At 39.9% G+C, this 25,334-nt stretch overlaps 1 protein-coding gene across 5 annotated transcripts in view; it reads right to left on the bottom strand.

The window, feature by feature from the left end:
- Window positions 1–247: 247 nt before the first annotated feature.
- DAPK2 (death associated protein kinase 2) overlaps window positions 248–25,334 on the bottom strand; it is a 50,383-nt gene continuing 25,296 nt past the window's right edge. For 4 of the 5 annotated variants that reach the window (XM_085234018.1, XM_085234016.1, XM_085234017.1 and 1 more), the window contains 8 exons: window positions 23,836–24,057; window positions 17,856–17,994; window positions 14,791–14,920; window positions 14,067–14,115; window positions 13,365–13,391; window positions 11,066–11,218; window positions 9,673–9,718; window positions 7,334–8,782 (listed from right to left, as the gene is read on the bottom strand). In XM_085234018.1, coding sequence (XP_085090144.1) covers window positions 8,132–8,782; window positions 9,673–9,718; window positions 11,066–11,218; window positions 13,365–13,391; window positions 14,067–14,115; window positions 14,791–14,920; window positions 17,856–17,994; window positions 23,836–24,057 — 1,417 coding nt within the window. In that variant the 3' untranslated portion in view covers window positions 7,334–8,131. Of the gene's footprint in view, window positions 3,225–3,683; window positions 3,765–3,932; window positions 4,023–7,333; window positions 8,783–9,672; window positions 9,719–11,065; window positions 11,219–13,364; window positions 13,392–14,066; window positions 14,116–14,790; window positions 14,921–17,855; window positions 17,995–23,835; window positions 24,058–25,334 lie in introns of those variants that run through there. The other variant, XM_031555290.2, reaches the window with a different exon arrangement.

The raw sequence follows: 25,334 nt of genomic DNA, 5'->3' as shown, positions 1-25,334 counted from the left end.
GCAAACTGGGCAGCCCCTCACTGAGCACGTCGTCATTTTGTTTGGGAAAGATTCCCTCCTGACACCAGAACAGCTTTTCCCATTGCTGCTCCCTCACAACATGTTACTGCTGTGCTTTGCATGCATTGAAGAATATTTTTTCTTTTCTGCTACTATTTTTTAAATACATATACCAAAAGCAGCTAAGTGAATAATAAAATTTGTTTGCAATTCCTACAGGACAATGAATGATATAAACAAGTTAAGCTCAAATTAAAACAAGTATAATTGTCACAATTACAAAAAACAATACAAAAAAAGTGAAGTATAAATATGACAATAAGTATAGAGCCTGTTCCATTCAAAAATCACACAATGTCAAGGAGAGCATGTAAAACATTTAACTAGACCACATGTAATTTATGAAAACCAAGATTTAAACATTGGAACTGCTCCACTGATGAAGAAGCTTGTTCTTCTCAATCTGCTAAAATACAACATACTACATGGAGCCTAACAGAAGCTTCAACCAGTCCCTGTGATATTGGTTCACAGTGCAAAAGAATTTTATGTCCGGCAATCCGTGTCCAGTTACCTCAACAGAAAAAGGGATTCAGGCCAGGATTTCAGAAGGCATGAAGAGTTCTGGAACTCTGAAAGCTCTGCGAACAATGCAAGCAGCTCAGAGTAATTTCAAGAACATATCACCAAGTGCTTTACAGAAATGAATACAAGACCAGATTTCCAAAACACTGAAACAAACGAGTGACTTAAAATCATTAGCCTATTTAAAAGATCATTTAGCATTGTAGAAGTGTGTTGAAAGCAAGAATACAAACAAAAAAATGGTAGGAACACTGTTCCACAGTTAATGTTGCTGCATAATTCAAACCCAGCACTCTCTGCAGAGCCATGCTGATGCTGAAACAGGACAGGAGTGACTGCCAACAAACCAGGTCATGCTGCAGTGTGTTGACTTCACTGAAAAATGTCTCAAAGCTTAAATGATCAAAGAGAATTAACTTGGAAGGAAAAGAAAACAAACAAAAAACAACAGACATACAACAGCTCGATGTCCTATGACTAGTCCTTGTTTGTTTAATGCGTTTTCTAATGCTTAACTTGAGGTATGGGTTGGTGGAAAGGACTACTGAGATAACCCCAGTTTGACAAAGTGATAATACAATCACTAAAAAACATTACACCTCCAGGCCTAGGAACAGGAAAGGGTGGATTCAGTCTTACTTGGGGTGCAGAGAGCCACTCAGATTTGGTAAGAGAAGGGGAAGAAAAAACATGGTAGCAGCAATAGAGCTGGTCCTCAACTGATGTTAAACTGCCACAGCACTCAATTTAAAATAGAGTTCATAAAAATGGCAGGCTGGCTGATGATCCATCTGAAACTTCTAGCATCCAACTGCCTACAGTGAGGTACGGTTTATTAGAACAACCAAAACTACTGGGAAAAAAAGAAAAAACAGACGGCCAAAGATTCTGGAGCTGCACAGATCTAACACTCCCTTTTTTCACCAAAATTACCTCATCATCATTGGAGATAGGGGAAACAAACAAACAAATACCAATCAAATAAAAATACCAAAATTCCTCTACCTACTTTCTCTTTCCTTCCTTCAACGTTCTCAATCCCACTTCAAACCTCCCTGTACACCAATTTCCTGCACACCTCCTCCTTTACCTATTTCCTTCCCACTGCTTTTGCCCCTTCTCTACTTCCTTCAATTTAAATTACTATTCTTCCCTCAGATCCTACCTTCCGCCTCTCTTCTGCAATGCTTCTTGCACATTTCCGTTCTTTCACAGAAGTACTTTCTTGTCAACTGCATTTCAGCCTCTACCTAAGCAAGTATACAAAAATATAAATACAAGTAGCATAATTTTCCTTCTTCCTAAGAAACTGGAAGACAGGCAAAATTAACCTAATACCAGTTTTCAACACCGCTTTCCACCTTCAGCTCTAAAACTTGAACCTGGATGTGACCACCATAAAACCAAACAAAATTGGTTTCCCTATAAATCTACAGCTTTTTCTAGAAAGCTTGTTTTGCAATTTTTAGTTTACATATTAAAGGCAAAGTAAATATGGATTTTTAACAACTAGTATATTCCAACAAAAAAATAGCTTCATCAACGCACATTTTTTTGTACCAACTGAATAATACTAGCATATTCAATATAAACTAACGTAGATAAAATGATGCAACTTACTAGCAGAAAGGAGATAAATTAAAGTGCTTCTTCACTCAATTTTCAATACAAACCCTTTGAATAAAACCCAAACATATTCAGTTTGGGTTATGTGTAAACAACACCTATGTAACTAGGTGTTAATGAATCTTCAATTTGCTAACAAATTAAAATAATAAAAAAGTCTAATAAAGACTATTTTGGCTGTTCCTTAGGGCTTTTCTCAGTGCCCTGTTTTGGTGAAGCATCCCACCATCTCTGTAAAAATGTTTTACTTGGTGCACAACAACTTCCAAGCCAGTACAGATTTTTTTTTTTTTTTTTTTGGCTGTGCTCATTATCGATGGCAGCTGTGTTAATCCTCTTTCAATCAGCCAGATGATGGCTACAGAACAATTCTTATTGGAATAGAGAACTGCTGACTGCCAGGTTTGTGAAGGCAAAGTTTTGGAGTGCAATGGCACTATGGCTCTCTTCAACAACAGCAACAGCAGAGCAAGTACTGCCCACAGCAATCAATACCTGCCATACCTGCTATCAAATATTTACGCTATTAACAAATACAAAAATCGTAAGAAGATTCTTTAAGACTTGCTAACAATTTCCCTGACTGAAATAATACACACAGGTTTAATCACTGTGCAGAATGTGAACGATTCTGCAGTAAAAGTACATCAAGTAGAAAGCCCGCATCCTGAGTAAAGTTGATATCAGAAAGACTGAAATATCAACAAAAAGCTCAAAATATAAAAGCGCTCCAGTAGAGCCTGTGCTGTGGCACTTCCCTGGAAATCTGGATCATCAATTTTCTAAAATGCTCAGAAGACAATAACATTATCCAGCTGTTGGTGTCATCTCAGAAGTAAGAAGCATCATTCCAAGGAGGCAAGGGCTGCTGTCAGAGCTGCTTCTTTCAGCACGGATGAAAGTTTCCTCTGCTTCTTGCCTGTGGAATTCTCATTACACTAGGATATGCTGCTTTTCCTCTGATGAGCAGCTTCTCTTTGCAGAAGATCCTCACTGTCACTTTCACAGTTTCTCTGAAATAAAAAGGCCATGGTATTCCAGTCACATAAATGAGATACCATGCTGCTAAATAGTCTGATATAATCAATGTATCATTTGTAGAGAAAAGCAGAGGTAGTAGAAACACCAGAGTTTCATTGCAGGCTATGCTCACTGAAGGGTTCCCCAGTCACACAGCTGGTCATGAGGGCTGTGCAGATTTTCTCCACACCTTCTCTGACAGGACAGTCACTGCTGTTGTATCCAAATAATGTGCAGCCTCCATGCTGCTCTTACGTAAAATAAACATGGCTAGCACCTATAAGGTTTGCAGTCACTGTTTCTCCTTTCTCAGCATTTCTGGCATAACACAACTTACAGTAGCATTAAGACATACAAAGGATACCTGGTTTCCCACCCCAAACCATTAAAGTCTTGCAAATTTCAATCCACAGTAAAATTTCATTTTCTTCCCCTTTGAAGAATGTACCTACCAAACATTCATCCTGAATTAGGACCTTTTTCACCAGTGAACGAGATAAGTGGTTGCACAAGGAGACAATGCTGTAAGAAAGCTGTAAGTAAATAGAAGGAAGAATGAGAATATGAAAACACCAAGTCAGACACATCAAAATACATTTCATTCTTCTAAGGTATCTTACAATTTTGCATGCGTAAGCTCTGCCTTGCCTGCAGATCCCCATCAGCCCTACACAAGCAGGATGAGAAGCTGCTTGCCATACCTTCCACCGCCTTCTGGCATACTGCCTTTTGAAGTTTTCCATGTTAACAACAGATTCTCGCCGTACCAAAGCTTGCTGCTTGTCCAGTGGCTGGAATATAAGAGATGGCAATTTTATTGTGTGGCTGCCTTTGATGCATGAAATGCTAAGATTCTCCTCACTCCTTGAAGCTGGCTGAAAATAATGTTGGGAAAGCTGTGGATTTGTACAAGTATAAGCAGAAGAAAAAATTAAATCACTGATCCTACCCTGCCCACCCATGTCCAGTCAAGTGATCCATACCCTTGATTTCAAACAAAACCCTAAAACTCCTTCACAGTCAGCAGTCTGCAGCTACTCTGAGTGCTCACTTCTAGCCCCTCAGCCTGGCACAAAGGGTGCAGTGCAGGGCACAGGCTTTGCTTCAGCCTCCACTTCTGCCCGCTGCTTCATTATGATCCCCAGAAAAACACAAGCAAAAAGCCTGGAACAGCCTTAGCAGCCCAAGGGCAGGATGCATGACAGCCAAGCAGAAGAGGGAGATAACTATAGTGACTAGAGGATACTAAGGCAATGCTTTTGCTTTGCAAAGCCACCAAAGCGCATCTCACTGGAACACCTTGATTTCCTCTGACTGGAGCTCACAGCAGCTGGCCTTTATTCGCATCATTCAGAAAGGCACTGGGAGAGCAACGAAAAGGCTCTCCAGGTGCCTAATGGAAAGGAGGTGGAGCTACTATGAGCACAAGAACAGCACTGCAGCCCAGCACTTTATCAGGGTGGGTGGCAGTGTGGGACTAAACCCAGCACCATCACACTATTGGGTCCCATGCTACTTTTGGAATTTTCACACTTTTTTTTCACATTTGACCCCTTACAAGGACACTGTCCAAAGATATATTAGGACCTCTCCTAACACCCAGTGTTGGGTATTTCAGTTTAGTCTAGAGCCTCTTTCTTGGATGATGCTTGCCCTGAACCATGTCTCACTTTGGTGTCAAAAGATGGGGACTCACAGTCACTCTGGGCAACATATTCCAGTGTCTGTCTTCTCTTACAGTAAACAAGTTTGTTTGACTTTTCAGTATTTACACGGAATTTCCTTATTTCAGTTTGTGCCCTTTGTCCTGTCACTGGATACTACTAGAGAAAGCCTAGCTCAGTCTCTTTTCTCTCTCCCACCAGGTATTTACACAGATTGATAAGCACTCCCCAGACCTCCTCTTGATACCAAACAATCCCAGCTCTCTGTCAGCTCCAATCCCTTCCATCAATCTCATTCCAAGATGTTTTGCTGAAAATATAAAAACTAAATAGAAAAAGTTTAGCTGTCATTTAGTATTATTTACTAGGACATACACTCCAACATATCTGAAGACAGCTTAGTCTTTGTCCTTTAACCGTCCTCAGAATATGAGAGCACAAGTCCCTGGCACCTCAGCAGTAAAAAACTGCAATATCTGGTTACTTGGCAAGGGGGAGGAGAAGAGGAGGAAAGCAATTAAAAGTGTATACACACAAGAATTCAGACATGTGTCCAATATTTTGGGATGTTACCCTGGTGTTAACAGATATTCTGCAGATGCTAAAAATGAAGTACCTTTGAAATCCAAAACCACATCAACATATGCATAGACCAGACAATTGTATTTGGGAATGACAAAAACAAAGTTCAGTACTAAATCTGGTAAAAGAAAAGAGGCTGGAAGACAGCTCTTCAACTGTTATGGAGTTTAGACAGTTACCACCATTTGGATTTGATTTGCTTATGTAAGGAGCAGACAATCCAGAAATACTTACATTGAACTGGACTAGAATGCAATCAAGGCAGACAGCTGAAAGAGAAGGAGTACCAAAGGAGAATGGAAAAAGGACCACTGAGGGTTTTCTAGCAAAGCAGTGTTTATGAGACAACAAATTCACTTTTCTCCTCAGACACTAGGGGTACAACATTTGTGCAAGTCAGAGTCAAGTAATCAGCTAGGCTCCTTTCCCATTTAGATGTACACACCACTCCCGGGTGTCCCCCCACCACAGGGATACATAAGCACCGAGTGCATTTCCCCATGCTGCAAATAGCTAGCATGGTACAACAAAACCTTGTAGAATCAGTTTGAAGAGGAAAAAATGTCACAGTCTAAATGTCAGCTATATAACAGTTATGAAAAAATTCTGAGTGCCCTTTTGGTAGCAGAGCCATCGCCAAATCAAAACAGCTTGCTTCACACTGCTCTCAACTGTTAATAAATATCTCTCAATTGCCAAGCAGCCTGCAAACAATGACCCTGTCATCTTCTCAATCATCAGAACACCTCCCCAAAAACAGTGTGTTATTTACCTCCTTCAGCCCAGAGAGCACTGACCTCAAGGACTGAGTCACAAAAACATTGACCTCACCCAAACACTCAGGAACAGAGTGGCCTCATTTCATGTTCCTTCTCATCATGTCAGTGCATTTGTTCCTCACGAAAATCTACACAAATCAGAGGATGTGAGATGACAGCTGAGGGAAGGCAGACACTCTCTTCACTGAGGGTCTTTTATGCAGATACTGACTCTCAATAGTCTTTAAGTTACTTCTTAAGAGTTGAAACTCTCTCTTCAATAACAACAAAAAAAAGTCTGATGTTCCAGTTTGTCTGGACAGCATCTCCTGCATCTTGTAGCTCCAAAGAGCCTGCAGAAATGATGACTGAAGCCTTCACGGCCAATCAAAAGCTGAGACAGTTAACGTTTCCAATACTGTTTGGCACTCTGGAGTCCAAAAGTCCCTGGCCAACAGAATCAGCATGTGAGGGACATCTGCTGGGTATCTAAAATTTTACCTCATGTGCAAAGCAAGATGCCACAGAGCACACTCCATCCTCCAAGTACCATGACAGTGTCAACATCAGCCCTACTGAGCAACTGTTTCCAGGACCCTTCATTTCCACCAGCCTTTGTTTGTATGTCTTCACAATGACAGTGACAGATCCACTGTACCCTACACAAACTGGCTACTACCTCTGTAATTCCTGTATCTGTGTAAGTTATCTTGAAGCAAATTCAAATAGCTGAGCAAAGAGGGCATAAAGCAGCTGCCCGACAACTCTTCCCAGTACAAAAAAGCCTCACAGTTCCTTTTTTATAGTCACTAACTATATAATCAATGAAGAATTGCCATCTGCACAAAGAACAATTTACTGGGTCTAAAAAATGATTCAAAGTACATCTGTGAATATACAGTATAATCAGTTGAAATCTTTGAAACACAAGCCAGGATTCAAATTTGGGCCAATTTTTCTCTTACTTTCTAAAACTTAAGAAAAAATACAAAAATAACTTCACAGCAAGTCCTCAATCCCACATGGCATATTAAATTAGTTGTAGTTCTGTCTCATTATCTTTACTGTAGAAAGCAAATCAGACATGTATGTTACTGCTTATCATCACTCACATTTTAATATTGGCACTGCAAAATTATATACACAGTAATTTGATCATTACAAAATCATAACTCTGTCTTTGGAGTAAGTTTCTTTGTTATGGGACAAGAAACTTCACTGAATTTTAAACTGAAGAATTAATAATTAGCTAACACCTGGTGGTAGAAGATCCCAATCTGAATTACAGGCCTAAAAACCTCATCTTGAAAAGCCTGATTTTAACTGTTCTTCAGCAGCAGCCATTCTCACAGAGAATTTCCACATACTAAACTGCTACTTCATTTACTTCATGTTACAGCACAGATTTAACCTTTGCAAATATTTCTCCCATCTGCTCTGTAGAACTGCCCACAGCAGCTCTACATGACTATTTCTTTCATCCAAATGGAGATGCTATCATTAATTCTTTATTGGTTTCTAGACACCCAGCCCAGTAAATACAGACTGAACTCTCTTCTCTGCATTCATTACTTACTGAACTTCAGGAACTGTAATATATGATGAAGTATGACATAGGAAATGCAAAAGGATGCAGGGTTAGCTGTGGTCCATACTACAGTGATAACCCAGTTCCTGTAAGTTCAGACACCAAGCATGGGAAAGAACTTAAACACTACAAACTTTAGCACTGGGAATTTATGGTTTTGGTCAGCAACTTGTGCAACACATCAGAATTTCTGTTTCAGTTCTAGGTAATGTTTTTATGTGTAGAGATTATGCACTGAAACGTCTTTTTTTTTTTACTGTTGTACACTGAGAGAGGCAGCAAGCCTGCCTGTAACCTGATGTGGAACATTACTGATTTGATTCTGCTACATTGAGATTCAGCCCTGCAAGGAATTCTTCACAGCACGATCTGTTTAATAGGTCCGTTAGGGATTCGTTGATATCTTTGTTGAAAACAGAGTCAAAGTTTCCATTCACACAGGCTTCGTTTCCATTTTCCAGTTGAAAATTACTCATCAAATCCTGTATCCACTTAAGATCCTCAGAAAGCTCTTGACTGAGAGATTCATACTGACTCTGCAGAGCAGCATATTTCCCAGTCATGACTGTAAGACTGGCACCTACAGTCTTGATATCATCTTGTAGATGTCTTTTCAGGGATTCAGTTTTACGGAATTCATACTTGAGCTGAGACAGCTTATGCCTCACACTTTCATTTTCTTCTTTATACCAAGCTTCTTTTTCATTATAAATGGAAACCAGAGCATCAATGTCCTCCTGCAAAGAATCGTGGGATGCAGCCAAAGCACTGACCTCTCGTTCCATACATGAAATGTCTTCTACTACCTGGGCAAAGCGCTCAAAGTTGATGTAGGTGTTATTAGGAGGCATACTTGAATGGCATTTTATGGTGTACTCTCTCAGTCGTTTTGTCTTGAGCTGTGTGTTCTCAGCCTTCTTGTTTTCTTCGACTTTTGTTTCTTCCTTCAGCTGGTGAGTCTTCAGATAGAGGAACCAATATTACTGGACATTTACAAGACAGTGCAGTAATTCAAACTCTACACAAAGGATGCAGTCTGAATTTCCAATCTGTGGGAGATTCTTTTCTCCCACAGATTTTCCCCTCACACATCCAATTAAAAAAAAACAACAAAAAACAATGAGAAAAAATGAATGTAGTAAGCAATGTGCATTCATTCCAATGCGGTAAGTTGAAGTATCAGGGCCTCAGTTTCTTTTGTTGTTAATTTTTTAATCAGTCATTCTCAAAAATATCAATATTTGCAAGAGGAAAAACAACAGTCCTGAAAAGAGTCCACTCAGTGCTTTTTGCAGTGCGGAGCAAAAACTGGATCACTGTGCATGCTGAGATTATCCAAAGGTATTTTCTATATTTTCTATATTTATGCATCCACAAACACAAGCAACATTTATGATGAAAAAATCCATTCAGACACGAAAGTCAGCAAATCAACACATGTGGTACACACAGTTACATTCTGAGGTAAATTATATTTTCACACTGGCTGTGATCAACTCCCAGCTCAAGAAAGCACTGTATCTGGGATATAGTGCTTATCATGCAAACAGAGACGGATAAGAAAATGCAAAGCAGAGTCTAATGTAGGACACTGTACATGCAACAAACATCAAAGCTTTGTTCTCCTCTTTTTGAAAACTACAATAATAAAAAGTTATGATTAAGGTTTGCAGAAATCCCAAGATTCAGTCAGAACCAATTTCCTCCCAGTATATTTCCTCTTTCAGATGTCAATGGTCTCTAACTACACAGAGGTCAGATTTCCAATTAACACATCAATAAGAGTGAGAACATTATCTCTGCTCGGCCCACAGCAAAAAGCAAGATCTCCCTTTTTATTTGGTCTTACCGTTATCCACGGATGAGACAGAGCTTCTTGAATTGTAAGACGTTTCCTAAAATAAATAAACAAAAAAAGAAATACAAAAAGTACAGATCTGAGTGAGAAATACCTTGCACACAAGTCCATTAGCCTTCTCTTTGCCTTTGTATAAGCAGTAAAGCATTTATCAAGACAACTTCAGGCCTAATACTGAAATCTCAGGATTATGTTTTTCCACAAGGCATGCTGTTTGTGTGTTTAGCAGTAAATGTTCAGTAAGATGTCGTCCCCATTCCAGACAATTTTAATTACTTCTTGACTGAAATCTTTATTTTTGTGTACCCTCTTGTAAAAAGTGATAAAACATTATTCATCCTACAGGCTTAGAGAATAAATTATTTCTATATACCTTTAATATGACTGTGTCTGAATCATGGTATACAATGTTAATTATATCAAAAGTGTCTTCTAGAGTGCAACAGGACATCATTCCTGCCATTTCCTGAAAACAGAATTTGAGAGGAATACTTCAAATCTTATCCAATATGATCGATCCTAACTTCTTCCTGCAGTGTAGCAGCTGAGTGAACAACACCATTCAGAATCAAAGGCAGAACCAGCACATTGCTCTATAACACGTAGCAAATATCAATGTCCCTGACTTGTCTTTTTTATAAGGAGGCTGCTAGACCTGCGCTAGCCTCTCATCAAACCCTGCCTACTCTAACCTATTCTAAGACTGCTGCAATTCCTCTGGGCTTGACCCAACAGCTTGCCTCTTTCTAATATCATTCTTTTCTCCTATTGAAGCCACTAGAAAGAACTGCAACAGCCTGACTTCCCTCTGGGATGAACAGGGTTAAGGGGAAGGAGACACTACTTCTATGCGCACTTTATTAAAAGAAAGAAACACATTTAAAAGACTGTGGTTCCCAAGGACTGAGAATAAAGCTCTGAATAGCTGTCATGCAAATCCTGGGTGATTGTAGTGGATGCATAGAGACATAAAGAACAATTGCAGTAGGAGTAGATGTAAAAACAAAGTGTTCTTGGACCACAGGGAACATATTACAGGATTGTGTCATGTCCTTGCAGGCAGTTCACAGTAGATTGAAATACTGGAGTGGTATTACCTCGAACTAAAGATTTTGCGTATAGTTTTCAGCCCTTTATTTACACACTGTTGTACCATTTTGACTTTGGAGAAAATGAAATTGAAATTTAACAAAGGAGATTTCGGTTCCTTTTGTTAGAGTTTGTGGATGCTGTGATTCACTGTAGGCACAGCAGCAGAACTCTGCCTACCATCTTGCTCTTGAATGGCAACACACTCTGTAGGGAAGGCTTTGCATATTGCTCAGCAGGCTGTTTCACCAGATTTATCTAAGACACCGATGACCAATTCTGAGTTTTCACTTACCGTGTATCTTTCACCAGGAGTTTCCGAATAAAATCTTTTGCCAGGTCACTGGTATTGCTGAAAAATTCTTCATCGAATTCATAATTCACAGCTGTGATGTTAGCGAGCGTTTCTTGTTTAGTTTCTCCAAGGAAAGGTGATGCACCACTAAGCCTAGATAAGCCATAAAGAAGAATCAGTAGGAAATAGGTCCCCTAATTCAATTACAGTGGCTGCGTACGATACTCTGAGGACATCTGTGGATCTCTGTATTCTAGCAGCCATGCCACTTGGGAAATAATAGGTCCAGCATCTGCAGTTCTGAATCAGATTCATTCTGAAAGTCTCTAGGGCAGTACTGAATGCTCAGGTAGACATGCACAGATTCTCTCATTCTGAGTATCTCACTGAAGTCACAGTTTGTCAACATAGGAAAAGCTTCAGCTGAGGAGAGCATCTGTCGCTATGGCTCCACAAACACTACCAGCCAGAAGTTTCTGTCAGGTCAAGCAGATAAATTTGTATTTCCATTCATTTTCACCAGGTGGGAAAAATCCTGCCTGCAATTTTCTGTCTGCAAAGCTACTGACAAGTTCCCTGTGCAGTAAGTTCAGCCAGGAGATGTTTCTCAGATGGAATCACAATACAATGTGTGACCAGAAATCAGGTGTGGCCTTGCTAGAGGTCAACCCTGCAGGGAGGAATGGGTGTACAGCTCATTAAAAGGAGTTCACTATGGAACTTCGGTTGAGATAGAATCCAACCATTTCTAATCAATGCAAGATTGCATTCTCTTGGCACTTTTCTCCAACCGTATGGATATAATAGAGGTATCATAGTAAAATGGCATTCAGTAGCCTCTATTTAGACAGAAAAAGCTTTCATTTTTATTTGTCTACTTTGCCTCTCTCAGCTGTGACTTGACAACTTTCATCTTTAATGACTATTTATCTTTTCTCCACAAAATTCAAATGTCAGAGCAGGTTCATTGCAGACTCCTCCTACCCTGCCCTCCACTCCCCTCAACATGAAGGGATGCAAGTCTGGTTTACAGGAAACGTTATTTATAATGAGGAAATTTATTTCATTCCTGTTTAAAGTTGTCTGGACTATTATGCTCATCTCCTGTGTCTTGTTTTGATAGCAAAGCCTCGGGATGCAGCAGGCTCAAAACAGGACCGCAGCAAACTCCTGTGATCTAAAGTGAGGGTTTGAATAGAAAACTGCTATACAGATCTTTTACTTTGTCTTTACTTTCACTATCAATTTGACCAGGGATTCAGAGGTAAGCAGAAGAAGACATAGGACCATGTGTGTCATTCAGCCCAGTCCCCAGCTACCACAGCTTCACTCACAGAATAAGCATTTGAGCACAGAAAAGTTTCCTCTCCTGCTTTAATCATATAATGACACTGACATTGCTGACACAGTAAGGCAACACAAATGAAGTTCTCCAGCTGTTTTTGATGCCGTAAAGTCTGCCCCATAAGCACAATCAATCTCATTTCTTAACAGGTTTTCCACCCTCCCTCTTAAGCTGTTGCTCCATTTCAGTTAGTCAAAAAGAAGGTGACAAGAAGACAGCTTTCATAAACCACAGGAAACTTGTGAAATAAGCAGTTCCACAAATTTGTCAAGCTCCATCTTAAAACTATCTCAACTGCTTGTTTCCAGTATGTCAATAGAATCTCATTTATTAGAGTTTACACACTTTTCTCATAAGCAGTTTTTTCCTGTGCTTACTGACTGTGGTGATATTCCCAGCCAGCCTTTGCCCCTCTACCTTTAAGGAGTCATTTTTAATGCTGCAAGATGAGTTCTCTGCTTCCTGGATCAACCATCTCTGCTCCTGTTTCAGCTTAAATTTGCCCTTTTGAATATGGGTGGCCATATTTATATAAACTAAACTGCTGCCTTTACAAGCAGTTTCAAACTTTTCTGTTTTCACCAGAAATAACTCTGCTTGTAAATGCTGCTGTTACACTTTATGTTTCTATTCTCTCCACACACTGGTAATTCAACTATTCTATGGCCAACCAACATGCTTGGGCTTTTCTATCACATTGTACTAATGAGATCTCATAGGAAGCTGAAATGCCCAACGTCTTCAGAGCCATTTGTTCTTCATCTGGTCATAATGTCCCTCTCAATTTTTTTTATGCCTTATTTTAAAATTTGAAAAAGCTGAGGAATAAGTTTTTCCATTAGAGGATGTGTGTGCAGCTCCTTTCTTGCTTGACTGAAGGAAAAGCTGTTCTGTAGCAGTGCATTAGAGCTTTAGGAACACTTCTACACTAATGAATGTATTGTTTGTACTCACAGTATGTAGGTGATGACTCCTATGCTCCTGAAAAACAAAGGAGATTAATTGCAAAGCTTCTGCACTGTCTGTATTCTTTTCAACATATACAATACAGAAATGATTACAGTACTGCAATACAGGCAGGAAAGCTCTCATTGTTTTAGATAACAGTCATTATCTAAAGCTAGTTTCAGTGAAAATGTGAATTTTACACTAATATTCATACACAAATATAATATTTTGTGGGTATTTGAAATCACTCATTTCTATGCTGGGAGATATTTACCACAGTACCTACCAGCAATACACAGAAACAGTAGGAAGGGTATTTTGTTTGGGGTCACTTCTTTTGGCTGCATTCTCAGCAGATCAGATTAGTACGCAGGTCTCCTCTGCATGCAGTGCTCTTATAAATAAAGCTGTCACAGGCACTGCAGGAACATATTTTCTTTTGAGAGTGCTCCACTGCAGTGGACAGTGGCAAACTGTTAACTCTATAATGGCCATTATTCAAGTTTTTCACTGTAATTTTGAAAAAGTTAACCATTTATCTTTTCAGTAAAAGTAATCCATAAAAAAGGGAATGACAGAACAAAGAATATGTAATCATTACACTTAATTTTGTTTTGCTTGTCTTGTTGCAGTAGAATAAGATTCCCTTCAGAGAAGAGTGGGAAAAATTGTCAGGAGAGCAACCTGGAAAAGAAGTTAGAAGCTTACCACATATCTGCAGCCAGCCCCAGTGGTTCATAGTTCACTATTTCTGGAGCTGTAGAAGATATTAAAAAAAAAAAAAAAAAAAAAAAAAAAAGGAAGTAAGTAGGTGGGAATTGAAAAAGACCAAAAAACAGATGACTGCTATCCATGTGAAATCCTATTATAAGAAAAAATTTCTTATTGCAAAGCATCTCCATGTAAGACAGCATGCAAGGGAAAAGACCAAGGTAAGATACTAAGACAAAAAAAGGTGTCTCTAACAGCACTGAAATTATCTCAGGTCATGGAACAGACATGCTTAAATGCAATATGAATTACAATTCTCTATCTTCCCCACCACAACTCCCAAAACTCAAAATGAAACAAACAGGAAGTAGAGAGACAAATTAGAATGATGATCAGTAAATAACAATAAAATCAAGTGGAAAAATGGAAGAGAGAAACAATGGGAGGCAGTTTGTCTAGAAAGAAATAAAAGAGAAACCTGTGTAATTGTGCAGCAACGCACATAGCTTACTTGTCCCAGGCAACAGGTAGAAAATTATACAAAATTATAACTTGTATTGCAGTGTTTCACAACGTCAGCCTTGAATTTGTCTCTCTAAACATTTATTTGGCAACAACTGACTCCCACAAGAGTAGCCCATCAGGCATACAGAAAGCCTAATGCAGAGAAATAAAGCAGATCTCTAGTTTTAGGACACCTTGATGCAAACTGGTCACTCACCTACGAATTCCGGAGTTCCAAAAATGTTTTTAAATTCAACTCCATCTTCTATTTTGTGAGCCAGGCCAAAATCAATGAGTTTGATGTGTGGAATAGGGATATTCTTGTCAAGAAGCATAATGTTTTCAGGCTAAAAATAACAAAAGATAGATATTTGTTATTATATTATCTTAGAAAATGACAGATCTACACCTCCAGTTTCTCGAACTTTTTTTTCCTTCCCATTTACAACACTGTAGAACAAGAAACACATGCCCTTGCTTAATCATACACAATTCACTCTTTTGGTAAAGAGATGACATAAAATTTGACATCAGTGAACAGACCATAATTTTGCAATAGGAAAACAAAACTGATAATATAATAAAAATAAAAATAATAAAATAATACATTCTTCCTCTTGCAGTCTTTACTCTCACCTCAAGCAAGATCTTTCTGTCTTCACGTTAAGCCCATCTTAATGATGACAGTTGCCAGGATAGAATCACAGAATAACAGAATCATAGGGTTGGAAGGGACCTCCAGAGATCATCAAGTCCAACCCCCCTGCCAAAGCAGGTTCCCTACACCAGGTCACACAAGTAGGCGTCCAGGCGGGTCTTGAACATCTCCAGAGAAGCAACATATCCTTGTTCCCACACTACTGTATTTAGTTCCCTAATCTGATAAGATATATAACTATATTGTTATCCTAGCAGCATTGTGATATAACATCAAGTGGCACTGTGGTGCATCTTGTCCTCTGTTACATCAGAAAATACGCCTCCCAGGAAGATGCCAGGCCCTGATGCCATGGATTTGCCACTGTTCTAACATCAGTGCCTACTTAACAGCTAGAGGGCAGCTGAAGCAGTGCAAATACCTAGTACAAAGACAGCATGCACTTGCTCAATTCTGAAGGAGAGCTATACAACTGAGTATTTTGCTGAACTGTTCTTGGAATGTACACTGAGAAATCTCATTATTTTTGCCCAGCTGTTCCTAATGTACCATAACCTGCTGGACAATGTCTTATATACAGCTCTTAACACATCTGAACCTACTTAGGGAAGGTAAGTAATCTTTTTTCTGGAACTAAATTCACACCTGCAACAAGATGACCCAGAAAGATCTACAGGATTTGCTGCCTGAATAATCCTTAAAATGGAAAGTGTAGTGATTAGTGGTCCTATATCATGTATGACAACAAGCTATTAGACGAACATGCAGCATTTCCTACAGATTCACAGGGCAAGGCCCTGAGCCAAAGCTAGAATAACTTTGATATTAGACCTATCTTTACCTCAGTCGTAGACTTTGACTCCTTACTCTTTGCCAAATGCAATGGATTATTTTTTTTTTTTCCAATTAGGTTTCTCAGCATTAGTTACTCCTTGCCAGCACTTATTTCACAGGTTTCAAAATAAACTGCAGACTCAATTATCTGTGATGAAGAGCTTCAACGCATTAATTTTTCATAACTTAATCATAAGCTCAAGAGCAATGGTGAGACAATCTGATTCACTGCTGGCAGCTGCCTGGCCTTTTCAAAGCAAATCCTAACGTGGAAGTGTCTCCTGCTAACACACACACTCACTCAGAGCTGTACTGGGAAATATGAATAATTTATTGTCATAGCCTATTTTAGCCTCTGGCTAACAAGTCTGGTTTTCTTCCATGGATCTAGGGCATACGTGTTCCCTGCAGATACGTGATGTAAGTTTGTTTGGAGCACACAGAACAGACTGAAACGGCAAGAAGTCACAGCCACAGCCCTGCACTGTTTTATTCCTTAAGGTGTGTAAGACACTGCAGCTCCACTGTAATTAATGGAGCCTTGATCAGTGATGAGATAAATATCAATTTTCTTCCACTTGATCAGATCACTGCTTAAAAAAATACGTCTAATATAACACTAGTAAAACCCCAGGAAACAGTCCTAGTAAATCCAAGAGACTTAATCTGTGAATTTGTTTTAGATAACTTGATATCTTCCATCAGTGAAATGATTCCCCACTTATCCTTTCTCATTTCTATTTTGCTTTTTTTCTGTGACATCTCCACTGACCACCTGACATCACTAGTATTACATATCAAATGAGTTGCTAGAGATCAGTATGGAAAAAGTTACATTTGTATTCACACAACTTCAAGCCACTGGATATTATGCTGTTCTCTAGGATAAACAGTGAAAACCTTCATTCTTTGGCTTCTAGGTTCACGCAGTAATTCCAAAATCAAGTGTACTTCCACTTATCCCCTCATACATCTCAAATTCTTTTTCAAATTCCCCCTGAAGATTTCCGTGGCAGTTTATTTGGTTAGATGTAATTTGCAACATTTGCAATGACTGCATATGTGCCAGTGGCACTGACTTAAGACTAGGCACTGTAAGACATCATTAGGCACACATTTAGCACAAGGAATCTGCATAACTACGTTGGAAACCTAGGAGGAGTCAACCTAGAGGACACATATCAATATAGTAATTAGTGCTAAACTAATGAGGATTTAAAGTCAGGACAAGGAACAGGTAAAGCAGTAGTACAGTTTTCTTCCTTTTCCCTTCATTTTCAAACAGTTCCCTTTCTCTCCCATTCTTATTCAATCTTCTACTGATTAATAGTATTTTGAAAGTATTTCTGAAAGCAGTAATGTCTGAGGCAGCCAATTCTGTAGCAGTGGGTTTGCTACTGAGAAAGTACTTTATTCTAGCATCAAGGATTCCATCCCCAAGAATGACAGACTTCAACCTTCAGATAAACATGTTCGTCTTGGCAGAGCACAATCAAAAGGAGAAACAGTTTGCTCTGTTTTGATTAGCCTAGGACCAAGGCTATGGATGCCACTTGACACAGTACACAGAGGGTTCTGTGTGATGTGCTTTCAAAGCCTTACGTGATTTCTGAAGTCTTTTTGTCTAACCAAACTGCATTGGACAACACATACTCCACATTATTCTAAACACAGTGGAATCTACAAGGAGTAACAGTTGTCTGTAGCTGGACCTGGCCCTGCTCATCCCAAAAAAGGTACAGTCAGTCATGAAAAATTAACAATAACAGTAACTAGATCAGTCTCTTCACCTTTAAATCAAAGTGAGCAATTTTCTTAGAGTGAAGGTAATTCACACCATCCAAAATCTGCTTGATGAATCTGGTTGCTTCCTCCTCACTCAAAGATTCCTTCTGTGCCAGGAAGTCAAAAAGTTCTCCTCCAGACACCCTGCAAAACACACCAGGAAACTTCCCGTTATCAACTGCGTTCTAAGACATAAAATAAATGTAATCAAAGAAAATTGAAGTAGCAAAACACTTCCATATAGTTAGAAAAGTCCATATTTACAGACAATCTGGAGCACTGTGCTCTGGCCTAAGGTGTGCCAAAACTGCCTTTAGCTCCCTCCCCTCCAAAGGAAGGATTATCTTTCCCTAATGCATTGATGCTGCAAGGTTTGATTCATCGAGAGTTATGAAGGACCAAAAAGAGGTGGACTGTCTGATAAACCTACAGACATATTGCAATAGGTAGGCTTCAACGTTAACTATTCCAACTGCAGTTTTCCAACATTTTCACATTGGATAAGATACAGGAAACAGAGAAAATTGCAATAACCAGCAACTGCTGAATAGTTGCTTACCAGCTGCCATCAGTAACATGAAGCAATGAGATCTGCCAGCAAACTTTTGTCTCCTTTCCAGAACAGCCATTACAGTGGCTGTAGAACCAATACAAATTCTTGCCTGACATACACTGACAGGAAAGCATTCATTTTGTGCTAATAAGCAAGCAGATTGCAGCAGCCTGGAAGGTACCCAAAATTGTTGTTTCCAACCAAGGGAGTGCTACAAGTTAATATGAGTTCTCAAAAATGAAATTCCATATGTATTTAGTACATACAACTATTTCTTTTATCTCATATTGAGAGCCTCAGTGCTACTTTTTCCATACATCATGAAAGAGGATTATCTGGATAATGAATTGTGCATTGTTTGCAGTTGTTATTCACATTTACACTTACATTTCTTGCCTTCAGTTCACACTCATTGATAATCTATCATAATTCAATTTTTCTCATGGCAGTTATTTCTCAAAATGGTTGTTTCTCTTGGGCTGAGATGTACCACTTTCCTGTGCTCACCACTCCAAGCTCAAGAGCAAGACTTGAACAATTCAACAGTAAATCAGGAAAATAAATTTTTGGCCCTGTTGTCTAATGAAATAGCAGTAAAAGAACTCACAGGTTCAAGTGCTTTGAGTTAACTGAGTGCTGTGACTCACAGGCTAGTTAGATCACACTGCCTGTGCACTGCAGAGATCTTTTAGGCAATTAGTCATTCCTCTGACCCCAGGCTCCTTTCTAACACTGGTGGTGACAGACAATGATTCCCTACACTGCCTCATTCCAAGCAAACTACTGTGAATGGTCACAGAAATTGCAAGAAGTCAACAGCAAACAAGAATCCCATGTCAAATGCCAGTTTTTGGCTCATTTCTTAGCTTTCACTGATACTGTGGCTGACAGTATAATAACCATTCTGTTTTGAAGGCACTGATTTACACAGTGCCTAATGACCTGCCTGCCAGTTATGGGACATTTTTCCACAGTTTCCACATTGGCAAGAAACTTTCTATGCAACATGAGGCAGGACATTTCACCTGCAGAAGTCTCTTGATCTGTAATTGTTGCTACTAAGTGGCTGGCAAACAAAAATAAATGACTCAAGAATATGGTACAATAGCTGCTCCAAAAGTGCCTCTTGTTTTATTATGTTGGCCCACAACATCAGAGGTGAATGTTGGTAGCATGGCAGAAGAATGTGAACCTTCCCCCAAATATTCCAGCATTACTTCCAGAGTGATCTACATACTTACTCTTACTAATTTTGTATACAATTTACTCAAACCTCATGTTAATGAGAAATCATCACATCTCTTCTACTGAGTTTTCCTTTAGATTGGTCTCTTAAGACTCTGCAGCTCAGGCTAATGTCTTCGGCTTTACTACAAGACACTGGAGATTTATGCTGAGCTCTGACCTTCAGATAACAACACTCGTGTTTGTTTTACCAGCCTTTTGCTGGTAAATTAGCAATGAGAATTCAGACTCTCTGAATCTTTTTTTAAATTTTCCTTATTTGTTTTTCTGTTGTGTTTTGTACCTTGAAAGTTCCCTCTGCTAAATTTTCTGGCATTCCTTTGTACATATATTCTTGACATCCTTAGTACAGTCCTCTGTGCCAAAGGAATGCCTTTCATAAAGTGCCTTGGGGTCTGTGCTCTCCTTAAGTGGTATCTTCATTTGCAAGTGCTGGTGGAGAGAAGGCTGAGCTGAAGTGTTGTCAGGCCCTTTCAGACAGAACTTATTATTAGTTCTCATTGAAAAGTCCGCCATGAGAAGCTTCTGCAGTGCAAAAGGGAGAGAGAGTAGAGTGCCTGCATGGTTACATTCCAGAAGGGTAGCAGAAAGTATCCCAGTGCAGCTGGCTTCCTGCTGGCAGGGCCAGACTGCTGCAGGAGGTGACCGCTGGTGTGTAGTTTGAATAGAAATAATTAAGGAAACGAGACTTGCCTGCTCTTTGTACACAAATTTCAGCAGAGACTAGCAGATCTCACTTACAGATTCCTTTAATAACTTGTCGCAGCTGCAATCATTTTTTTAGCTATCTAACCCTACTACCCCTTGGAATGCAATGTTCTCTGGCTCCTGAAATGCACAGAGTAAAACAAAAGCAGTAAAAAACTTGTGAGTCCACTGCAGGTTACAACATTTGAACAACCAGACAAGTGTGTTTTCCAAATCAACACCACAAATGAAAGAGGGAGTGCTCCCTTCTTGGGGGACTTCATCTTACAAAAAATCCCTTCTTCCGGTCTCATCTCTTTCTCTCTTATCACGTCATCTTTATTTCCAAGGAAAAGAAAGAAGCAAGTGGATGACACTTTGCTCTTCCTGCAAAGTCCAATAAATGATAAAGCTGGCTTATTTCTTAGGAACACTTACTTAGAGGAGTCCAATGTATGAATCAGAGCTACCTTTAAGCCACTTCCGTTTTGGCAAAGCAGCTCAAGGCAGAAACCAGGAGACAGAGAACAGCAGCAAGGTCACCAGAAACTGAGGGGAGCATAACCCTGGGCAGCGTGCATGTGGAAGGGCAAACTCTGGGCCTGCCTAGGTGCACATTACAACAGTGCTCTTTCTGCCCCTGAACAAAACAAACAGCATCTGTAGAATCTGTCCCCACATAAAGGGAAGATACCACTGTCAGTGCCAGCACAGCCTGATTTGGAGAGGGTGTCAACACTTAAGCCAAAGCCTGTTTTAAACATCCAGGCAGCTTCTTCAATTAATAAGAACACTGGGAATATTCTTTTGAAGCTAAAGTCCACTGCAGCTTGTCATAAGATTAACTGGCCATGTGCTGAAAATGCTTATCTGAATAAACTGCAGTGAGTATGAGACTGATAACAGTGTGTCAGGAGTAGAAATCATCTGCTTATGGAAAGAATCTACGTAGCTTTATTAGCAATTATCATCATCCTCAATTTGTGTGCAGCAGCAGAATGCAATGGCCTTAAGTTCAAAGTACTGTTACACTCAGCCCTCTAAAAATGAAATGATGTGGATGTGGCTTTGGATGTGGCCCTGGGGAGTCTGATCTGGTAGTTGGCAACCCTGCACATAGCAGGGGGGTTGAAACTAGATGAATTGTGGTCCTTTTCAACCCAGACCATTCCATGATTCTATGATTCTGTGAAATAAGCTACTGCCTGACAAAAATACATACAAAATGTGCCAGGCCATGTGAGGACAGGAAGAAGTAGAAGTTAATGAAATGGGAGGTTGCTTAGTAGCTGACAGTCAAAGAGAGCAAGCTTCTTTCCTGTCTTCTAAAGCAAAGACTTCTAGTTACAAAGGCTAACATTTGGCCATACACACATACTTAACAGATGCTCACCACCACTCACATGCCATCTGCCAGCAGTCACATCAATCTCCAAGCACGCTCCCTGGCCTGACTGCTGACTCCCTTGGAAGACTAGTGGTTATTCATACAGCCTTGTTGTCTGGATTCCATGCACAAGGCCAGGGCAGGTGCTCTGGGGAACAAACAATCTGCATAATGTCAGTTATGTCGTTCCTATAATTCCTGCTTCATACACAAACTGCATAATTTACTATGAACCTAAAAACTGCTGTAAGTAGAAGACCTCTGGATGCTTCCTTGTTTACTACAGCTTTAGTTCAGTGCCATGAATTTACAAAGGGTATATCCCTTCTGCACAGCACCTCTAAAACTCAGGGATCTGTAAACTACATGATATCAACTCCACAAAAGAACAAAATATAGACCAAAAATGCTGTAACTGCTGTTTTCCTTTTATCACTTCATGGCAAATATTCATCCTGCTGGCCAAAGTCATACTCCCTGAGCAGCAAAGCTCTGTTTGTTACAATAGCCACTTCCATTGCTGGGTCTTATGAGTATGTGCATACAGTTCTGGTCTCTGGTTTGTGTGACAACGTTCAGCTTTCTCCTGAGAACTTTGTGTGTTGGCTGTTCTAACTCTGCAAAAGAAACTCTTCATTCTTTGGCAATTAGTCCCTTTTCAGAAAAGCTCTACTTCAGCTTCACCAATGTACGTTGAGGTCACATAGATTAAGTGATCGTATAAACTCTACCTCACCCCCTTAAGATTAACATCCCTGCATGTAATCTCCAACACATAATGTCTCTGAAGCACTGTTAAAAATTATATGACTGCTTTTCAAAATATGGCCAGGCCTTTCTGTCCAAGCCAGGGACTTTGAATCACAAATCAGGCAGCAGAAACAGGCAGGACATATGTAAAATGTTAGATTATAAAACATTACATTATTAGTCTGTGCTCTGCACCTGTCTAAAATGTTTCATCTCAGTTTGCCATCACTGAACACATGGGAAGGGCAGCAGAGTGGAAGAACGAGCTAATGTCTTTGGGACGTAGTATTTCTAGGCTGATGAAACAAACAGCAAAAAGAATTCACATAGGGAATTCCACAGCTATTGGAGAGACCAACGATTTTGACACTACTTCAGATTCTAATCATCTGGCATTTCTCTGCACTGTGAACACATACAAGCCAGGTTTTCTCACTTCCTTACAGCCAGTGAGAGTATGTATAGACAGAAGGATCAAAGGTGACTCCTTGAAATGCAAAACTCACATCCCATCCTAGCCAAGCAAAGGCTCCTTCACCATGTCCGTGTAAAAATGATGACTGACCACATCTCCAGCTTCCCTAGGATGGGCATCTATTCTTACAGGCAGGGACGTGCACAGGTTCTACAGAAAAAGCCACTGTTCTCTCAGCTCAGACAGAGAAGCTGCTGCTAGCTGCTTCTGAATCTCTTCTTAAACAGCACAAAGCTGACTATGTTTCACAGTCAAATATGATAATAATCATCCCAAACCAGCAGCCTGGCCACCCAGTGGGCCACAAAGCAAGAATGAGGCCACAGAAGTCAGGTCAGGAGGTACACTTGTCAGCAAGTCCTAAAAGGCAAGAGTTTTCCCCATCACATTGCAAGACAAGTTCTTCATTCCCACCCTGCTGCTATTCACTCTTAATAAGGAAAGTTTGGGGGTCCCAAAAATTCTTCCCCTACTTCCTCCCCTTTCCCTCCCTTTTTTCTCCTCATCTCTTCCAAGTGTCCAAGTGAGGAAAATATGGATTTAGTAGAACAGCTGAAAATATTGCAAGACTTTTGTGCACTGAAAGGGAAGACTGCAGGAAGTGCAAAAAAAAATAAAAATAAAAAAAAGGGAGTTCGTGTTGGCAAACTCTTTTTCTTTTTCTTTGTTTTCTTAAAAATAGGCTCAATGACAATGGCCTCAGGTGATTTAAGGTGCACCTATGTCCCCAGGACACATGAATTGACCATGGGGCTGTTCATGAGCATCCTCATCCAGTTCTCCCACCAAGACCTGCGAGGCCTGAAAACACAACAGCTCCATTTTAACAGTACCCCTGTGCTCTGGCAGCCTCATCCAGCCCCAGAGGAAAGCAAATCCCTTACTCACAGCTCAAGGATGAGAACCACATCCGTCTTGTTCTCATAGATGTCGTGAAGCTTGATGATGTTGGCATGTAGGGTCTGCTGCAGAATGTCCACCTCCCGTTCTATTTCCTCACGCCTCACCCCACGACGGCTGGCCCGACTCTGACGCTTTTTAATGAACTTAGCAGCATACTCCAAACCGGTGCTTATTTCTCTACATTTCTTCACAATAGCAAATTGGCCACTGCAAGAACAAGAAGATAATATTCTCTTAAAGCTTTCATACAAACCTCTGGTAATATCAACAACTTCCTGAATATGCAAAGCTTGACCCTATGGCCCTTCTGAGATACACTGTTGAAGTCACACAAACTTGTTCGTGTTTCAATGATGAAGTTATGGCTCATGTTCAAGTTATCCTTTGCTGGATAATGCTCAAGGCATTCTAGTCTGCAACACAACACTGAGTGTTCTGAAAAGACATGAGTGCACTGAAGTATTTCCCTTAAGAATAATCTCTCTGAAAAGAACATAAGGGATTGATGAGCCTTTGAAAATGCAGAATTGGGCCCAACTAATCAGTTTTCAAAAAAAAGAATGGTTTATTCATGTTTCTGTACTTCTCTTGATAACTTGGCTTTAAATTTAACTAGAACAAGTACATGTATCTCACTGCACTTCCAGGACAGAGAATTTCCCATCATATTAAAGAGAAAGCAGTTGTGTTAAAGATAAAAAAACAAAACAAAACAAAAAAACACGTAGCTGCCATTCGTTAATAACATTTTCCTGACTTTGTCTCCTAAAGTACAATATTCCACTTCAACTGTAATATTTCCCCTCTGTGTCCTGAAAGGGAAACACCTGGAGGTCAGATGACAAAGTCAAACAATAGTAACCCTGGAGGTTGTAGCCTTATGTCAGTGATGGGAACTTCTCAAGAGGAGGCAATTGTTACCAACTCTTCAATAGTAAATAGGGGAATCCACTTTGCTCTCATTTCCATGAACTACTCTCCCTACATCATGCCCTGGAGTGCACTGATGGAACTCAGAGAAGCAAAGCTTCCACAAAGCTGATGTCCCCTCCTGCTCATTTGTCCTTCTGAAAGTAACTGTAATCAAGCCAAGACATGTCTTCTCAAAAGTAAGACAGGTGGTTTGTAGCTAAAGATTAAAATGATATCAGTTCTGTGTGAGGCAAGAGTTTGGCAGGAAACAGTGACTGTTCAGAGGGTCCTTCTTGCTCATCCATTTGGAGTCAGTAACTTCTAGACAAGGACAATTGTGCTGTGCCTGAGGAATGTTTAGATGTTAAGATCTTTACAGACATACAAACAATGAAAAAAATCATAAGCTATTACCTTGAGTTTGCAGTTAGTTGAACCAGGACATGTAAGAGAGCCACTTCTACTTTAAAAGATGGTCTGTAGCTAAAGTAATGGAGGAATTTTGCAGATCTGATTTCTGGCATGAATGTACTGCCTATATTCTTTAGCAACCCATTTCCATCCCATCAACA

Source organism: Meleagris gallopavo, chromosome 12 (genome assembly GCF_905368555.1).
Source record: "Meleagris gallopavo chromosome 12, MGAL_WU_HG_1.1, whole genome shotgun sequence".
NCBI classification, from domain to species: domain Eukaryota; kingdom Metazoa; phylum Chordata; class Aves; order Galliformes; family Phasianidae; genus Meleagris; species Meleagris gallopavo.
The sequence above is the reverse complement of the archived record's forward strand: the minus strand, read 5'-3'. Positions and strand labels throughout refer to the sequence as shown.